The sequence below is a fragment of the Lissotriton vulgaris genome, chromosome 6, assembly GCF_964263255.1.
Source record: "Lissotriton vulgaris chromosome 6, aLisVul1.2, whole genome shotgun sequence".
NCBI lineage: Eukaryota > Metazoa > Chordata > Amphibia > Caudata > Salamandridae > Lissotriton > Lissotriton vulgaris.
This window is the reverse complement of record NC_141694.1, coordinates 776088667-776109649: the sequence shown is the minus strand read 5'-3', so window position 1 is coordinate 776109649 and position 20983 is coordinate 776088667. Positions and strand designations below refer to the sequence as shown.

The following is a 20983-nucleotide window of genomic DNA, read 5'->3' as shown; positions in this document are numbered from 1 at the left end:
TTTTAAGTTTAAATGGAAACCTAGCACCTAAAAGATCAAAGTGCCAGCCACAGACATCTTGTCGTGTGAGACTGGGTCAAAGTAAAAAAATATAGCCAACCGCAATGGAGCGTGGTTCGGATACAAAAAGTGGTTTTGGCCCGGTCAGCGCTTACCTTCAGACTTGGAAGATATTCTAAAGAAACCGTTCTGAGAAGATAAAGTCAAGCAGGGCAGGGGTACAGGTGGTGTTGGAGGAGGAACATTGTTGAAGGAAGCCACTGGATGAAGTCTCATTGAAGATTTCTCCGTTTGGACATAATCACTTTTTTTTGGAAGTCAAAAATCTCTAGAGGAATGAAGCAGGGTGCAGTAGCTGATGAGAGTGCTAGGAGGCTGGATACCCCTTTGGCGAAACACCGCTGAAAAGGATTAGTTGTTTGCGGAGAAGAACGTAGTGCGAGCTGCCACCATGTCAGGCTGAACAGCGAGGCACCTTGGGCAGACTGACAAGCAGGTTGGCCCTGGTCTTCTCTTGGTTCTCAGAGCAAGTCCCATGTTTTGGATTTTGGCTATCTGGGCACATTTAGCACTACCACAAAGGGTTCAGGACTTAAGGGGCACCTCATTAGGTGTTATGACTCACACAAGCTGGGTCCCGGTGCGGTGCAAGATGGTGGGAGCCTTTTCTTTCCATGAATTTCTGAGCAGGAGGCTGGCAACCTAGCCCTTGGAGTCACTCTGGTGGTCATGCATTGAGTTAGTGAAGCAGGTCAGTCCTCTAAGGGTTCAAGGCAGGTTCCAGCCAGCAGAGCAGCTCTTCCAGGTGCAGCAAAGCAGTGTTGTGGAGAGCACAGCAGGCCACAGTAGCAGGCAGTCATCTGAGAGTCCTTCCTCGGGAACAGAAAGTGAACTGAAAAGTGGGTCTGAGGGTACCATTTTCATCTCTGAACTGCTTCTGCTGCCAGCTGAAACCTGCACACCTGACACAAAATGCTCTGTATATAAACATGGTTGGACCCTTTCTGGAGCGAGGTCCTCTCCACAATTACATGATTGACAGACAGCCCTCTTAATCACTCCCCATGACTGGTCCCTTTGGGGGGGATACCCAAGACCAGCAATGGCAAAACTCACTACTCGGTGTTTAGGCTTCACCCTGCTGTTGCAATCACCTCCATGTAGCTGAACTCTGGAAGAATCTAATACAGGCACATGCGATGATAGTCAGTAGTGATGACCTTCCAACGTGATCACTGGTCACCCACACAAATATGAGATGATAATGGATGCCCTAGAGCTGCATCCCGTTAGACCACCACCACCCTCTGAGACCCCAACATCCCCAAACAAACACCTGTCAAATCATAATACTGGCCTACACACTAGCACTCTCACTCTGCGACCTACCACTCTCCATTCCCCAGCTCTCATGGAGCAGATATTGTTTAGTGTATTCACAATGTCCACTATTGACTGTTTGCCTAAATGGCCAACTCTGAAACTGTTACTTTACTGTGTTATGTCTGCAATATATTCTGATGCTATATATCTACACAAATTGTACTGTATTCACAACAGAATGATTTCTAGGCAAGAATCATTAAAATAGTTTTGGAAAATAAAGACCACTTGCTCTGGAGCCTGAAGTGCCAGCATCTACCTGCCTGCTGATAGCAGAGGACCCTGTGAGGAGGAGAAGGCCTGAAGGCTGCTAGGTCCAGTGGGGGAATCCTCCTGAGTAAGTGGATCAGTAAAGCGGAGTGTGGGATTCACAGTCCTGTGGGTCTGCAGCACAGATCAGGCCTGTGTACTACCCAACTAGGCGACCCCAAATGTCAGAAAGGGCCACCATGAACATAAGTGTTGATGCACTGATCAGGCCATTTGCACTGGTGCTGCACAAGTAGGCAACCCCATATGCCAGACGGGGCCATCTTGAATTCAAAGCATTGCTGCACTGATCAGGGCATTTGCTCTTGTGCCACCCAAATTGCATTGCTGCGAAGAGTGGGAAACGTCGCCCATGTGCAATGTGCAACCATGAGGAGCAGTAGAATCTAATCCTTATACCCAGAGCATTTACTTGAGATTCAGAGACCAAGTAAACAATCAAACCTTATTTTCGGAATCAGAGGGACTTTCAGCATCACCAGAGGATCATCGTAGACACCCTTCCACTTTGCCAGCTGTGTTATGACTAAAGCTCTTTGCTGGCATCCATTCCAGCCAAACATGACGCTAATGCTCCCGGGGTCCTCTGTAACACAACACAAGCACGAGCCAGTAGACTGATCATTGGGCTGCAGAGCCCTAGTGGATCTTGCTTTGACTAATTAGTACTACAGGGCTGCAACACTTTGACTTCTAAAATCCCATAGTGGAACTTTTAAGACAAACCTGAATGTTTCCTTGTACAAATGAGGAATAACTACTGCCAGTAGACAGGGAAGTGAGACTCAGGACTATACCCTGACAATGCTGACATGCTTGTCTTACAAAGACTGCGTATATTGTTTTTTTCTCTCATATTTTACTGTAGATTCTTATATAAATACTATTTTTGTCATAAAAGTGAGTATTTGGCTGGAGATTTGTTTACTGGGGTTACTGGATGTATTTTGATTCTTGTCTCTGTATACACCTTGCACCTACCTCCTCCATGAGAAGCCTTGGACTGCTTCACCTGTTCTACCTCTGATAATCAAGTCCTGAAGAGGTAGTACTTGGTCCAGTTGCTCAAGACCCATGATTAGGTCAAGCCGTGGGACATCAGGAGTAAAAGACCTCAACTATCGTTGTTTAACTGAGTAGCCCCTTCTTGCTCTGGGCCCTTTAAATGGGGTTCTGACACCAGGTTTCCAAATCTAAATAGCCTGCAATTAGACCTCATCATCCCCATAGTTTACCATTGCCTTGATGTGAACAACTCTGTTGCATACTATCCAGTCCAGTTGCGGAGGAGGAATATCCTGGATTTTGTTAAGTAATGTGTTATGACTTCCTGTAATGTCTAAGTACTGCAACCCTCTTGTTTTGTCAGGTGTGTTCATTCGTTTTGAGTAACATTTTTGTTCTCTTTAAACACGTTTATGCTTACTCACCATTGTTTTCGAATTTTGTTGAATTATTTTTTTCTATTCTGTTATTCAATTCCTGGTGCGTGTTTCAGCTTTGAGAATAAATAACTCATTGCATGCAGAGACAGGACAGATTTTAGGTTTGAATCGGAACCAATTACACGTGCACAGGCAATGGAAATAATTTTTCAAATGTTTTCTGCAAACTAAACCAGGGGCATATAACCAACAACTAGCGATATTTATCGCTAAGTAGGCTTAGCGCCAATTTTTTTATCGCCGCGCATCACCGGATATTATCGCTGAGATAACATGCTATTAGCAACGTTTATCTCAAAAGGGATAATATTTCCGGCGATAGCGGCGAAATCCGTGAATATCTCTGAGAATACAGCGATATTCACACATTATCGCTAACAGGGTCTTAGCCATTATATCCTCCACCCATTGGATATAATGGCTAAGAAGTGGTCTGAGCAGGCGTTAGTTTTTGGAGATATTCGCGCTTAGCGCGAATATTTCCATGGCTACACCTGCCTTGCTAATAGGCGATAGCGACGTTAGCAAAGGCTTTCAGTCGCTAACAGGTTGGGTACGCCCACTTTGCATGTCATTAGCGATAAATATTGCTGACATGCAAAGCGGGCCCCAAAACGCTCGCTATCGCCTACAAGCTGTTGCTAACTGCTGTTAGCGACAGCTTGCTAATAGGGCGATAAAATTATCGTCGCTTAGCGGCCGAAAACGGCCGCTAAAGCGGCGATAATCACATATCGCCCGCCTTGGTAATATGCCCCAAAATTCTCACATTCTCACATTTAACAAAAAATAGTTCAATATGCTACATATATACAGTACCTTTTCCATTGAGATAGGCTTCAAAGTGTTCATCCATCATTGCAGTAGGGTTTTCATCAATCTTTCGTAGCATATTGTTAAAGTGGAAGTACGAAGCCAAATTATCTTTCGGATTTCTGGTCACATATATAACCTGAAGCAAATACATTAATTAAAAAACAGGTCTCAAAGAATAATTATTTCAAAAACACATATTGTATTTCTTTTGCTTCTGGTTTTAGGCGGTGATTTTTGTTTTTGGCAAAATTAGTAAAAGATTTGATACATATTTTCCTTTTGATACACATGGTTAGCATACCTTTCCAGCAACAACGAGCTAGCACAATGATTTAGTTACACCTCCTGGCAGTAATGTAAACTTAAATACACATGTTCATGTAAAAGTGCTATGAAATAGTGGCCATTTGTGGTAATAATTGCTCTGAAAATTAAAAGTTCCTGTTAGTATAGAATGCTTCTGAAATAATCCCGAGTAGGGAAAGAAGACACACCAAATACATGTTTTTTGACAGTTCTATAAATGAATGAGTCCACATTTTCTGTTTGTCCACACATCAGCACTCGGAGCTGAATTTTGGGCTTTTACCCCAAAATGTCAAGCAGTGATGGGGCCAGAAAGGAAGAAACAATCATCAAACGGGGCACCTATCATATAAGCAGGTATGTAACACAGACACTACGTTCGTCTCTGTCACGCGGGGGCAGCCTCTGCTTTAAGGTGCGGTGGGGGGCAGCTCTCCAGGGTTCCCCAGTCAGTCCAAGGCTGATGAACACTGCAAGAGACACCGTAGGTTTTAGCTATTTATTTATGGACTAATTTGTTTTCTTACAAGCACCTCATTCCACCCTTTACCTTTAATGGTGGCCGTGAAACTTTCTTTAGATGTTGCTCATCTAAAGAAAGGTGCGTGGCTGCTGTAAAAGTGAAAGCGTGGCATGGGGTGCTTTTACAAAACAAGCATTTGCAATTTAATAGGTCTTGCATTACTAAAAGTTTGAGCTAGTGGCGTTGAATTATTAAATACAACGCCGATAGCTCAAACTTTCTGTAATGCGAGACCTATTGCATTGCAAATGCTTGTTTTTGTCTTGCCATCAACACACCCAAAGAAACGGAGCATAGCAAAGAAAACATTCAAATAAAAAATACAAAGTTAGAACTAGAGAGGGAATCACAAACAGCAGACTCCTGCTCTGCAACAGGAACTCATCTCCTTTGCACTTATGGTGCAGATGGTGCCGCATTACTTTGATCGTGCCAAATGAGGCGTACTGGCACAGACCTTTGAGGGACATAAATGTGGCACACACAGCCAAGAATGAGACTAGCCAACAGAAGTTGAATAATATTACCTTACTTAGGAGATTGACAGAACTACTAAACAAAGAGAACTTACGCACTGAAGTGAATTGTAGGACCCGCTGGGTCGGAATTATCACCCGTTGAAAGGGCGCTGATATGAATACCGTGTCTGCGATACGGGACCCAGGCAGCGCCTGTTGAACCTACAGACGACAGAGCGGGCTGCGCCGATATCCCCCGAGGCCTCCGGTGTACGAAGGGCAGTGAAATGGCCCTCTGGCGTGGAGGGAGTACCGGAGTGGTGGCAGTGGGGGCATCCACTTTGAAGAGCAGTCCCCGGCGAGGCTCCGGTGAGTGTCCCGGCACACCTCCCTCTCTCCCTGCCACCTGTCTCGTGCTCGGCAGCTGGATCGAGCCACAGGGAGGGGGAGTGTTGAAACTTGCCAATGTTGCTCCTTATCGGCCACCTTACTTATCTTGCACTGTTATTGATAGCGTTAACCCTACGTCACGCATTCCATTTTGGAATGCTAGGATTGGTTTTTATGTGACGTCACCCGGTGTCCCTGCGATTTTCCCCCTTCCTCTGTTCCCGTGCCCGCCTTTGTCCCAGCTGTCCCCTGTGGGCCTTTCCATTATATACTTATCAATAAATGATATTATCCTTCCTCTGTGGTCCGTACCTACTTTATAACAATGGCGACGAGGGTCTAACGGAGGAGAGGCTCACAAGACCACCTATGCTGCGCGACTAACCACGGCGAGGAAAGCAAGCAGGACGAGCAGGCGAAAATAAAAACAAAGGTAGCGGGAATCCGTGAAATGCTACAAATAAAGTAAGTGAATCGGGAAATAAATTGTCCGCTGAGAGACTTTTGACAAGGGCTCGGCGAAATCGTGAAGCATCACGGGAATGCTCTAGCGTCACGCCGATATTGCAAGCCCATTGGTCCCCTGTGATTGACGTCATAAGGGCGGCCATCTTAGCGATACCCCTAAGGAATCCTGTCAGTTTCACTGACTCAAAAGGAAAATAAAACCGCTGTGCACATTTTCAAAATAACGTAAAGAGCTGCTGTTAACGCACGAGTACTGTGCACAGGGAAATAAGCTGTGCGAAGTGAATACCAGCGAAGTGAATTTAACAAGGACTATTGTGGAAGGGTGGTAAAAGTACTAAAAAAAACGGGAAAAAAAACAGTCGATGTATTTTAAAGAAGTTACCAACACTGTAATAATTAATCCTGGGCGAAGCACTATGCTACGCTTGCGGAGTTTGCGAAGTTTGCGCAACTTCGCACTACGCGAGCTGCACGTAGCACAGTGCGAACACGCGTAGTGCATCGTCCTGAACATCATATTCGCGACCGCGAGCAAGCAAAATGACATCCCGGCGAGATTCTCAATGCGGGGAGGTAAGGTTTCTCATTGTGAGTGGTTGCGCATGCTCACGACCGCTCTCAATGAGAAACTACCAGTTCCCGTTGAGAAAGCTGCAGCTCGAGTAATAATCTACTCGAGCAGCAGAAAACTACAGCTCGCACTGTGCAAGATGCCGTTTTCAATGATTGCACAGTGCCGGATGCTTATCCGCACTGTGCAATCATTGAAAACACATCTTGCACAGTGCGAACATGCTACTACGCAGCTCGCGTAGTACTACGTGAAGTTCGCGTAGTGCGAAGTGCACTTCACGTAGCTTCGCGTAGCGCTACTTCGCGAACTACGCCCACCCTTAGTAATAATACGTGTGGACGGAAATAAGAGAAAGTGTAATCCATAAAAAAATAAATTGAACCGAAAGTAAAACACAGCAACAAGAGAAAATAAGACACAAAAACTGTGAAGTGAAGTGAATAGGAATTATGGCCCAGAGTAACAATATCTGTGTCCCACCACTATTCCTAGAGAAACCTGAAACACCCATTATGAAGTGGAAAAAATGGCTGAGAGCCTTTGAAAATTATATTGTGTCGATAGATGGAAAGAAATACGATGCAGAGAGGAAGTTATCCCTCCTGTTTGGATTGTTAGGGAAAGCAGGCCAGGAGGTGTTTGATAGTTTGCCTGAATACGAAAATCCACCAGGAGTACTCATACCACTCTATGAGTATGAAGAAGCCATAAAAAGGCTTGAGAAACTGTATGATGAAGAGACTAACATAATGGTGGGAAGGCATAAATTTGCACTCAGGAAACAGGAAGAAGGTGAAACTATAGAAGAGTATATAGCATGCTTGAGAGTGCTGGCAAAAGATTGTGAGTTTAACAAGATGACTGATATCTACATAAGAGATCAGGTGGTGTTCTATTGTCACTCAAAGAAAGTGCAAGAGAGATTGTTGACGTGCAGGAACCCCACTCTGCAGGATGTAACAGACATAGCTAAAGCCATTGAAAGGTCGTTGGTTACCACAAACGTTTTGTCAACCAGTAGTAGTCATACCAGTGTGTGTTACATACAAGACAAAAAGACAAGCGAGCACAAAGGACCTGAGAAAAATTGGGGAGACAAGAGAACAGGAGGTAAAAATTTGAGTTCCTTCAGATGCGGTTCGCACGAACATCTTGCAGATTATAAGTCGTGCCCAGCGATCAGCAAAAGATGCGCGAAATGTAGAAGATTTGGCCACTATACAACTCTGTGTAAAACTAGACTAAGACCAATGGAAAATGTGAAGGTGAATACTGTGGGAGATTTTGATGAGGAAATGTGTGAAAAAATAGTATTATATGTAGACATGGAAGATGGAAGGATAAAGGGACCCATTGGTGAAGGAAAAATTGGAAACATAGAACTACAATTTACTGCAGATTCTGGGTCGCCTATAACAATCATATCAGACCTAATGTTTGAGGAAAAATGGCCAGATGTATCATTAAATGAAACGGATGTGAACCCCAAGGCTTTCGTGGAAAAGGATATTGAAATGAAAGGGTATTTCAATTACTCAATCACATTCAGAGGTAGGAAAATAAACACGAAGGAGTATGTGGCGGTGAAAGGCAGGATCTTAATAGGGTGGAAAGACTTAGCAAAGCTAGGCGTGATCCTCCAACCAGGAGCTAAGGAACCAATCATATTTAAGGAAGAGCTCATGAACAATATATGCATGGTGGAAAATCAAGGGAATGTTGAAGAAGTAACGGAAAAGTACGGAGAAGTTTTCAAAGACACTATTGGCTGTGTACGAGGATTCACACATGAGATCAAATTGAAGGATGGTGCAGAGTCCATCAAAAACAAAGTGAGAGCAATTCCACTGTCGGTAAGGGAAGAACTGAAAGAAGTGCTAGCCAAACTATGCCATGAAGGCGTAATAGAGGAAACGGATGCATCTGAGTGGGTGTCTGCAATAGTGGTTTCAAAGAAAAAGAAAATGGGTGAAATAAGACTATGTGTGGACCTCAGGTCCTTAAATTAAAACATTCTAGTAAACTGCCACCCGCTCCCATTGATCCAGGACATCCTACAATCTGTGGCGGGATCAAAGTTCTTCACACTGATCGACTTAAAAGCCGCATATCATCAGGTCACGTTGACAGAGGAATCCAAAAACCTCACGACGTTCATAACGCCCTTCGGCGCTTACAGGTATATAAGATTACCCTTCGGCCTGGCCTCCTCCTCAGGGGTGTTCCAGAAGTTACTGGATATGCTGTTTGGCGAAATCAAAGGAGTGAAAGCGTTCCAAGACGACATCCTGATACACACTGAAACAGAGCATGAACATCTGCAAGTACTTAGCAAAGTATTAAACATCCTAGGAAACAGAGGTATGACGGTATAAAAAAAAAAGTGTACATTTATGAGAAGGAAGATAGAATACCTAGGACATGTACTATCGTCAGAGGGAATAACTCCAAACTCAAAAGATGACATAGTCCAGGCAATCCGAGAGGCACCGGAACCGAAGGACAAAGAAACCCTGAAGTCCTTCTTGGGACTCAGCGAGTATTACGCTAAATTTGTGAAAGGATACGCAGACAAGGTGGAACCCCTGATGAAAGTGTTAAGGAAAACACAAGCTATGTATGGACAACTGAACAGGAGCAGGCATTTCAAAAAATAAAGGAAGATAAAGCAGAGGCACCCGCTCTGAAAGCTTACGACCCCAAGCTGGAGAACATGGTCACTGTTGATGCCAGTGCCAAAGGCATAGGGGCAGTATTTTGTCAGGCAAAAGAAGGCAAAGAAAACACCATCGCATTCATTTCAAGAAGACTAAATGACACAGAGAAGCACTATAGCACGATTGAGAGAGAAGCACTAGCGTGTGTTTGGGCAGTGCAAAAGCTAAAGAACTACTTATGGGGAAAGAAATTCGAAATTGTAACAAACCATAAGCCGTTAGTACATATGTTGGACAGAGAAGGTCGTGGAAGCGCAAGAGCAAGCTCAAGACTTATAAGGCTTTTATCTAAGCTCCAGGAGTACACGTTTAACATCAAGCACATCAAAGGAGGGCCAGAACTGCAGAGCCGACTGCCTATCGCGGATGCCTGTGGAAAACCAGGAAAATTAGTCATTAGATGATGTGGAATGCGCAGTAGCCTGTATTGATGCATTGGAAGCCGAGTATGGGTCCATAACTGAAGCAGAATGGAAAGAAGGAATCGAGAAAGACTGGATAATAAGTAAGGTAATAAATTACGTAAAGTCAAAATGGCCTCCAATTAGGAATCTAAAAAACACATTCAAAAGCTATCAACAGATAAGTGAGGAGCTAACTATAGAAAATGGTCTACTAATGAGATGCGAACAGTTCATTCCTCCGGCAGCATTTAGGGGGAAGATAATAAAATTGGCTCACAAAGGACACCCTGGCAGTAGTGCAACAAAGAAAATTATCAAGAAACATTACTGGTGGCCAGGAATACATCAGGAGGTGAACAACTTCATTGACAACTGCGAGTCATGTCTCAAGGCAGACAAACATTGTAAAATAAGCAAGGGGGAGTTACAGATAGTGGAGATACCCAGTGGACCGTGGCAAAAAATTGCTGTTGATTTTGCCAGCCCGTTCCAAAGACTGCCAGAAGACAACAAATACATTATAGTCATAACAGATTACTATTCCAAATGGGTGCATTACAAGTTTGTACACTCAATCACAACTGAAAGAGTAATCAGGTTCTTCAAGAAAATATTCGCTACAGAGGGACAACCCAAAATCATAGTCTCCGACAACGGAACACAGCTGATATCTACACAAATGGTAGAGTTTTTCAAGAAGGCAGGCATCAAGCAAGAAAAGACACCGCTATATAGCCCAAAGAGTAACGGCCAAGTCGGGAGAATGAATAAGTTCATTAAAGAAGGAATCCAATTGGCCATTGCATCTCAGTTAAATGTAAAGGACAGCGTTCGGGAAAAAAATAAACACTTATAACAACACCCCAAATGAAACAACCAAATTCACTCCTTTTTTCCTAATGAGGGGGAGAGAGTGTAAGGACGCACTAACGCCTAAATGTAACAATTGGTATAGGAGCGAAGAAGAAACTGAACAAATAAAAGACAATGAGCTACATGTCAGAGAGAGTATCATGCGCAAACAGGAAAAGACAAAAAAGTATTCTGATCAAGCCAACAAAGCTAAGGTGAAGGAAATAGAACGTGGAGACTGGGTTATAACGAAGAAACTAGGCTTGGTGGACAAGGGAGAATCAACTTACAGTAGTCCTGTGCAAGTGCAAGAATCCGCCAGAGGTGCAGTGTATCTAGGAAAAAAGGGTTGGCGAAGCAAGGACGATGTAGTCAAGTTGAAACGTGGACAGGAAAGGATCATAATGAACGGGAAAAGAGTGGAAGAGGAAAGCGCTGATGACAGCATCCTGGAGTGGGATGATGTATCTGATAGCCAGTACTCTACGGTAGAAGAGGAGTTGGGCAACTTGTCCAATGTGGGAACTATGGCCGAAAGCAGCATCCTTGACAGGAGTCAATGCAGGGAAGCAACAGACAGTGCCCCTGTTACCGCCCCGAGACTGGGGGGATAGGTGTTCAGACTAGAAGTGGAAGGCAAATTAGAATGCCCAAACGTTATGAAGATTTTGTTCGAGACTAACTATGTTTTGTTAAGGTGTACAGGAGGGAGATGTTGTAACTTGCCAATGTTGGTTCTTATCGGCCACCTTACTTATCTTGCACTGTTATTGATAGCGTTAACCCTACGACACGCATTCCATTTTGGAATGCTAGGATTGTTATTTATTTGATGTCAACCGGTGTCCCTGCGATTTTCCCCCTTCCTCTGTTCCCGTGCCCGCCTTTGTCCCAGCTGTCCCCTGTGGGCCTTTCCATTATATACTTATCAATAAATGATATTATCCTTCCTCTGTGGTCCGTACCTACTTTATAACAGGGAGTATAGTGGGTTTGCGGTGGGCCGGCTCTGGGTGCGGTACCAGCAGTGATCCAGTGGAGCCCCGACGAGTCCCCATGGCTGTGGCGGCCTGCTCCGGGGTCTGGGAGTTGGATTACGCGGACTATGTGGCCCTGTCCCTAGGTGGATGCAAGGCTATGTTCTGTTTCTGGCGAGTGGTGACCTCATGGCTACATCGCTGTGGGAGGACGAGGTGACCCGGATTTGGGGCTGACCTTCCTCTGTTGGGTGGATGTGGTGTATGCCGGCCACTGGGGGCTGAGCTAACCGAGATCCCATAGAGGCAGCGGGTGAGGCGCACTACATGCTGCGTGGTCCTGGACTGCTTGTGGGACACTACAGTTGACACTACAGCAAGTGGGAGTTTAGCCTGGACTTATTGGGCCCCTGTTTAATCCGGGGAGACCACTCTGCAATGATTTTGAACTGCACTCTGCACTTTAGTGACAGTCCCTGCTTGGGCGATCGGAGAGCACGCAGCACTTTCTGCCGGCCCCTGGACCTCGCTATTTCTTCACAGAGCCAGTCACACAACACGGGACGCGGGCATACAGAGCACAGGTGTCATAGACAGTTAAAGGCCGGGCTGGGCAACCCCCCTAAGGTGGGTCGGACATTTTTGGACAACTTGGTCTTTCTGTGTGTGAGCCTGGGAATCCTGTATCTTGGACTTTGTTCTTAAGTCTAAGTTTAGTAATGAATAAGAGGAAGACGGGACACACAGCTACCGCAGTCCTAAAAACAGGAGGACAAAAATCTTTGATGACTTATTTAACTGTTGCTATGGGGGCTATTGAGGAGCAAATTAATACGGTAGAAGCGTCTCTTTTGCAAGGGAGGCAGGGAACGCTAACAGGATGTAATATACATGCTAGCCCGACAAAAAAGTTTGTAACTCCCGTAGGTGAGGGCCAAGTTGATCAGGGTACTTATAATGGGTGTATTCAGAGGATTTCAGATCACCTATCTGTGAGTGATATGGAGGATTATCCCCAACCACCCCCAAAACGTAGTGAGAACCGGGACGCTGTGGAGGGGAACCAGCAGTGGGGAAGAGCCCGGTGAACCCAAGTAAAAAGCTGCTACTTAAGAATCTGAAAAATCTGGGCAAACAAGTAAAAACACCTGCACGTAGGAATTCCATTAGCGCAGGAAGACCCACTGTGAACATGCCAATTGAGGGTCAAGCCTTGATACTGGAAAAAATATCGATGAGAATTGATGAATTGTATAGTTATATGGTGGGAGCATTGGGGATGCTAACAGATAGACTGGCAAATTTCAGACCTTATACGGCATCCGTATTCACACCAAGAATACGTTCCTCACCTGAGTCACCTTTCCTCACATTCCTTGCTCATTTCGCTATTCCACACTGCCACGTCTGTTGACAACGGTGTTCCGGTGAGGAACGTATTCTTGGTGTGAATACGGATGCCGTATAAGATCTGAACATGGTTTTTAATCGCATACATGTTATTATTTTGCTTGACAGAAAACGCAAGGTTTAATACGAAAAGTGGAGGATTACGGAGAAGTGCCATTCAAACGCTCCACGCATGACAATTAATTAAGGTATGAGAAAATACCATTAGGGACAACAGCATAGACAAAAATCTATCGCGAATGAGTGAAGCTGGAAGCTATAAAAGAGTGTTGCTTCCTTTGGCAGATTCGGTTTAACTCCAAAGCAAGTTTTGCAAATACAGTTGCCTCACCATTGTCAGAATAATGATTTAAGGTATGTGAAACACCAGCATCACGTAAGGGGTTTAAAAAGAATAGCTGTGTTTGGATATAGTCTAATCAAATTGTTTGTTTGTACAGGATAAACAACAGTTTACCCACTGTTATGTTATGTTATGTTAAAAGCACTTATAAAGCGCACGTTCACCAAGCGGTTTCCTGGCGCTAAAGGCAGAGAGAAGAGTTTATGGAAAGCTAAACTGCCAAATATATAGAGTTGCTTGGTCATGCAGAATTGGTTAAGAGACAAAAAACTGCAGGTATGAATTTAATGCAAGTGAAGGATGTTATGAATATCCAGAATGGTTGAGGGTAAAGATTGATTATCCGTTCTATTTGTGTTATATATTTTCCCAATGTGTTGTTACTTAAAAGCCCAGATGAGAGCCCATTGAGAATTCCGTGTGGCTTGAAAGACGTTGGCAATGTCAAATTAAGATAACAAATATTGATATGGATGCATGCATAATTCAGGAAATAATGGACTGAATTGTAGAAACACCAAAGAAAATACAGTGGTGTTGTTTGGAATATATATGATACATTGGTCTTGTGTTATATTTATGTTTATCATGTTAATGATACATTGGTCTTGTGTTATATTTATGTTCATGATATCAAACTAATGTCAATGTTTATCTAGGTGAATGTTTTAAATGTTGTGAAAATTGTGATATATGTAAATATGTATATGTCACTTGATATGTGTTTTTCTATAAGGATGTGAGTTCCTTACAGAAAACTAAATACAGTTTTTGTAAAAAAATAGGGTGAATAAATAACCCAATCACTAAAGAAATATAGTGTGGTTGATGGATACAAATTAAGTAGGATACCAGGTTCCCCCCTTGTTTTCGTATTTATAAATGGCCCTACCTGGGTCCTATCTGTTGGGCCTGACCCCCTTGTTCATTTAACATAGCAAACAGGGCATTTGTGGCATAGGTAAAGACAAAGAAGATACGCTGACTCATTTTTCACATACAGCCTTTGGGGATTTGCTAAATGGAATAGTTTTCCAGTTTGATTTGGGATCTGCAAACAAACCATGTATTCCCCTTGTACCTTTTGAGCACACTTTTAACAGGAGGGGATGCAATTCCATTATTGATTATTTCCTAACTTCAAATAGGTATACTTGTAATGTTCGCACTTTTAAAACGCATGATTGTCCAATTAGTATGTTTTTTTCTCTAGAGGGGATGGTTAGAACTAAAAATTAGAAGGACGCACACTACAATTTTAATATTAATCTCTCAAGCAAAAATGGGTATTTTTTAAACTGGTCAAAAGTTGACCCCGTGATTTTCATTAAGCAATTAGTAACCAGGTTGTGTGGCGACCTTGAAATCTGTCTCTCTCAGACAAGAGATTATGAAGAAATTCTTAATGCCTTCTGTAAGATTACAGGTGAGGTTTAGAAATTGTTAATGATGGAGCAGAGACAGGGATGACATAAGCCACAGGGCTGGTTTGACAGAGAATGTAGTTAGGCCCACACCCACCTGAAGAATGTTTTGCATTTGTGAAACTAGATGTAAGGAGAAAATTAGACAGTCGAGAACCTTATATCAACAGGCGATAAAAAAGCAGGAGGCACAATTGAGAATGGAAGCGTGGCAGGCATTGTATCTGGCATGTTTAAAGAAGGATAACGTGGGTTTCTGGACAGCTGTTAATGCTCCTTTTTTCGTGAATAGGGACACATATATTATAGACATTGCAATTGCTGAGGAAAAGTGGGTTGAATTTTTTGCAGGTCTCTATAATGATGAGACCATTGGTCGCAATGAGACATCCTCAGTAGCTGCGGGGAACAATGAGAGCGCGCAGTCTAGAGTGTTTCCCATAGATATTGATATTTCCCTCGAGGAAGTTAATAGAGCTATAACTGAGACTGCCTCTGGAAAAGCACCAGGGCCAGATGGCGTCCCAGTGGACGTAAATAAAACTAACATTGAGCTATGGGCCCGACTGTTAACCAGTGTTTTAATTAGTTGAAGCCGTCATGGCTTCATTACTAGCCGGTCGGACGCAATTGTGATTCCTATTTTTTAAAAAAGGGAAAGAAATGAACCAAGGTGCTATCGCCCCATCTCCCTGTTGGATTCCCTCTTGAAAACAGTAGGGAGCGTAATTTTAAATAAACTTCAAACATGGGCAGAGGAGACAGGCGTGCTATCTAACGTGCAATATGGTTTTCGTGCGGGGCTTGGCACAACTGAGCAGGGACATAATTTAACTTTAATTATAAGTAAATGTATGCTAGCAAAGGAGGTAAACTTTTTTTATCATTTGTTGATTTGAGTTCAGCGTTCGACTGTGTAAAACACGATAAATTGTGGAGCATCCTAAAAGACATGGAAGTGGATCCACCTTTGCTATTATTTATTAAGGAATTGTACAGGGAGGCAGTGGCAAGGGTGCGTTATCGGAGGCAGGGGGAGTGTTAAACTAAGTTTCGTATAAGAAAGGGGATGAGGCAAGGTTGTATACTTGCCCCTTTTCTCTTTTCCTTATATATAAACAGCCTTGGTGAATACCTGATTGAACATCGGCAGGACTATCCAAGCTTCATGAATACTCCCGTTCCCATATTACTGTATGCGGACTACACAGTTATCATGGCGGGGACGAAGATAGGCTTACAAAGAATTGTCACTAACTGTCAGCAAGACATATACAATGAGCTGTGAAACCAAAAGGAGTAAAAAATGTGACATTTGTATTATTAGAAAGAAAATCGAAAGTACAGATAAGTTTTCCTATCTGGGAATAAACTTTGATATAACAGGCCCTTGGAAATCGGCTACGCAGGTTAGAAAACTAATGTTTTCTAGAGCAATAGGAGCAGTCATCAACTTTTCAAGAAAATTAGGCTGTAGACCTGTTCCTGAGCTATTAGACATTTATAAAGCAAAATGTATATCAACAGCGATATATGGGGAAGGCATTTGTGGCATCGTAAATGCCCGACAAATTCAATACTTTGAAAATGCCTTTATCCGTTATTTGCTGGCGGTTCCTAGCTCCACTGCTACTTTTAGCTGCCATAGGGAAATTGGTCTCCCATTCATTTCCGATATCATTAGAATTAACCCTCTTTTACTCTGGCATAAGGTCTGGTCTTCCATGGAGACAGGTTTTAACCGGGATGTAATTAACGATTCTTTAAAACCTGATATGGTGGCTAATATACCATGGATTAGTTATGTAAAAAAATGTCGTATGATATTGCCCTTCCTGAATATTTTGACACTCCAGAGTGTTTGGAATTAATACCTAGAAAAACCCTGAAAACAGATTGCCTGAACCATGTAGAGAATAAGTGTTGGCTCACTGAGAGAGAAAAAATAACAGTCATGGATAACCATCTGATGACAATATGTCCAAGCATACAACATTATTTGGTACAGGTTTAGGGAAGTTTTAGTTGCTTGCTTTTACCTCGCTTTCACTTTGGGTCTTTTTTAGAATGACTACTTTTCCATAAGTTAATGATTGGTCGAGAAATGTACTCCCATGTCCATGTGATGACATTTCAACCCAATCTATGCTGCACTGTATCCTATTCTGTAAATATTACACCTTACCTAGGAAAAGGTTTTTAATTCCCATTTTGAAGAGTACTGGCCTAAGACAATGTAGAACAGCTTTTTTGAGGTTACAATTCTTAGAAAATGAACAGATTATTGTGGCGATCTCCTCATTTTTAATATCTATTATTATATATAGGAATACAATGTAAAGTTTTTTAAGTGATGAAATTTCTGTGTCTTTGGACCCATACCAATTGTTTTCCTTATTTTTATCATGAAATGTAATGTGAAATGTTTTTTAACTGTGCTTTTCCGATTTTTATTGCATGAAAAATCGAAAAAAGCTGAATTTGATTTGATTTTTGAATCAAAGACAAGAGTTGATGACCTGTGAACGCCTGCCATTAACAGAATTGAGAAACAGGCCATTCTTGCTCATACGCAATCTCACCCTCTCTGAACTGTGTAATATTTAAATACTATTTAACTGTATTATAATATTTAAATTAACACTGTTGATTGCTATTTAAATGTAAGTATTGAGATGCCACTGTCTTCTCCTTTGATGCTACTCTGTGACCGTCAGCAAATCTTGAGTGGAAAAGATTAGATATAGCATCTTTCCATTGTGTGTAACATTCATTTTACAGACAGAAGAGCCCCAAGAAGCCAGTTGTTAGTCACAGTGAGGATTAACACACTTTAAATCACACCAAACAAGGAAGTAATATGGTTCCACTTAAGTGACTGTCCTATTCTATCTCCAATAAAAGAAACTCTGTAATATAACTGCCTAATTTAAAGACAAAAGACAAATGTATGAGAGTGATGTGTATCAATGAGTTGCATCTGGGGCCGAGATGAACAGGTCTCCCAGAATATAATTTTATGCAAGGTGAATAGGTAAACAAATGCCTTCTGTTTTTCACAATTGTGAATGTGGATACATTAGGTGGCAGAGCAAATAACCATAATACAACAATTCTGCTGCTTTATTCCAGTGCTGTGATGGTTTGCTGTTCCTTTCAGTTTCATCTTGTTATTATAAAAGAGAGAAACAATATTATCAGAGTACTTTGAAGAGATAGTGAGGTATATTTACAAGGGAAGTGGCTGAGTACGGAGTTAGCCTTCTTGGCTTAACACTGCGCTCCGCCACTTTGTAAATGCAGGGCTGCACAGTATTTACAATAATACGGTGTAGCCCTGAATATCCCCCTGTGCAGGAGCTAATTACAACTGCCTAGTGCCAACGCAGGCACCTTTGAACCATATTGCAAGGGTGCCGGTGTTGCGCCTTTGTTGTGGAAATGGTTGTTAATGTGTAAGAATGTGTCCTTTCCTACACATAAACAATCTTAAATGTCAATTTGTAACTTCTATGTGTGCAGCACACATAGAAGTTGCAACTCGTCATTTTTAAAATGATTGTTTATCTGCAGGAAGGAACACCTTCCTACACATAAACAATCACCCATGGTTCTTTGCTCTTTTCGACTACTGGACAATGCAGCACACATAGAAACAGCAAAAACAAAGAGTAATAAAGCATTTCTCCTTGTTGCGCCATGGTAAGACCAGGTTTTTTTTGTCTTAATTTTGACGCTGCCCCATGTTTACACCACCCTTGTAAAAATGAGGCAGTGTCAAAATCAATGGGTGTTGCAGTGAAATGCCAAAATCAACACCCATTGCCTACCCCTTTCATACTAAGTATAGGGTGAAAGGGTGCCTTATTTACAGGGCAGGGTTAAGCCATATTAAGTGGCTCAACAATGCCTTGTAGAAAAGGCGAGCCTGTATCACAAAAGGAATGTCTTTAAGAGTGAGAGTCCTCTGGTGATAGGGGCTTAAAATATGGCCCATAGTATGCAAAAAGGCATGTTAAAGTTTCAGAATTCTTGAGCCACTTTTAATTGAAAAATAAAAATAAAAAGATATATATATATATATATATATATATATATATATATATATATATATATATATATATATATATATATATATATATATATATATATATATATATATATATATATATATATATATATATATATATTACCTACTGGCGGTCGCCAGTAGGTAGTTATAGTTAGGATTGTTTTCCATAGGAAATCCTCAACATTCTATTTGGAATAACTTTGGCCCTGGTTGAAGAATCTTCAGGTCGAACGGCTGAATGGATTTATAAGAAATTTGTCAAAACTGTAGAGTCCGGTTCGCAGATTACGCTTTTTTTGGAATGGTGTAAATCCGTTCAGTAGTTGTTGAGAAAATTAAAGTTAAAGTCAATTATATATCTATAGGCGCGCACGCGTGCGCGCACGCGTGCGCGCACCTAAGCGGCTGCGCGTGAGGGGAATTTTTTTTTGCTGCGTGACGTCTGTTAACGTTCGATTCGAAGGAAATCAGGACGTTTTGTCCGCCATTTTGTCACTGCGAGTAAATATATTGTTCATTTCAAAGCGTTGAAACATGGAAAGGGGAGAAGGTAGAGATTGTCTTGCGGCGTAGGTTTTCTCGGGGTGTGCAGTAAGGCCCTTAAACGCGAAAAGATATATATTTTTTCCGAAAAAAAATAACGGGGTGCGCGCACCCGGTCGCGCACACCTATTTACAAGAGTGTGAAAATGGAGATAAATCAGAAGTTTGAGTGCTTAGATATAAGGTGGCTCTGAAAAGAGTCCTTGTGTTAATTGAGTGTTTTCTGCATTTATAAGTAAGTACCGATGCAGAGCCTGATGTTGCAGAGGAAGATTCTGTTTCCCTCATTCGTGAAATGAACACCGTCTCTCCTATAGACGTCTTGCGTGTGGTATCGCAAGTTGTTGTGGTAAATAGAACCCATGCTATAATCTCTGAGGAAAGCAGAAACAGATTTATTTACATGTCTCCTTGCTTTCTCAAATTGTGCACAATGTTGATTGGACCAATTCCATTTCTGTCTTTGGCATATATTGGAATATACCAAGGCAGATCGAGGAAAAAGTGTCATCAATTGTCGAAAGGTGTCTTTTAAAAGCATTTCCAGACCTACCCCAGTGATTGTGCCTAGATCGTTCCCACCACAGTGCACAATTATAAGGTCTGGTTCTGGGAGATGCATAAAAGTTTTCACCAATGGAATCAATTGGTGACATTTCAATCCTCTTTTGGCAATCCATGTTATGTGTACATTTGGTAAGCCGAGGTTGCAAATTCGTCTGCTTACTGCATATTTTTCACTCCAGAAATATAACTGTGTCCTATTAGCCAGACCTTCATTTTCAAGGGATTTGTAGTCGTCCTCCGATTGGTTCTGGAAGTGGAATGGTAGTTAGAAGTTGAAATTCTAAATAAAAAAAAAGGAAGAGGCTGGGTGTGGTTAAAAATATAAAAATGATTGGTTGATTGTAATAAGTGGAGATTGAAGAGTACGTTGCATGTTAATGTTTATGTTAAACGAAAAGTACTATTGGGTGTGAAAAAAAAAGACATGTAACAGAGCTGTGGATTGGCAGGTGTTTCTGGAGGGAAAACAGTCTTGTTAGTTTGCTGTAGGCCGTTGAGATATGAACTTTTGACCTGTGCCTTCAGCCAGGTGCAGAATGAGGTGTTACCATGGAAACAGCCAGAGATGGCAGTGGGTGATGGGTGTCTCTCACGTGAGTCTGACAATATTGTGAAGGACAACCAATTGAAATGTAAATTTGATTTTACAATTTTGCGTGAGGAAATGTGATTGGCTGAAGAGAGTTATATGAGTGTGTATTGACTGGATATCTGTGCCATTGAATTTTGGTTGCAGTGATAGTAGCATTATTCAGAGTTCCGCAAACGAATATCTGTTTTGTGACTTTCACTGTTCTACATCGTTCAAAGCATTGGTAAAGGTAAGTGTGTAACTGTTTGTTTTGTCATGTACCGTATAATATAGTTTAATCACAAACAATGATTGATTTTCCATGTAAAAACTAATTTTTGGCTGTCATAATGTGTTGTATTTCTAAAAGTAATTTCTTCCATTTAAATGTTGAATACGCAGTAAAAAATATTTTTAATATAGAGAGTAATTATTTTTGAAATTTTGAAGCATTTATATATAATGAG

The 20983-nt window shown here is 42.0% G+C and overlaps 1 protein-coding gene across 1 annotated transcript in view; it reads right to left on the bottom strand.

Annotated features, from left to right (window-relative positions):
• The window catches only part of LOC147707973 (amine sulfotransferase-like), a 442169-nt gene that overhangs the window by 271528 nt on the left and 149658 nt on the right, over window positions 1-20983 (bottom strand). The window contains exon 4 of the mRNA XM_086926784.1: window positions 3918-4050. Within this exon, the coding sequence (XP_086782910.1) occupies window positions 3918-4050 (133 nt within the window). The remainder of the gene's footprint in view (window positions 1-3917; window positions 4051-20983) is intronic.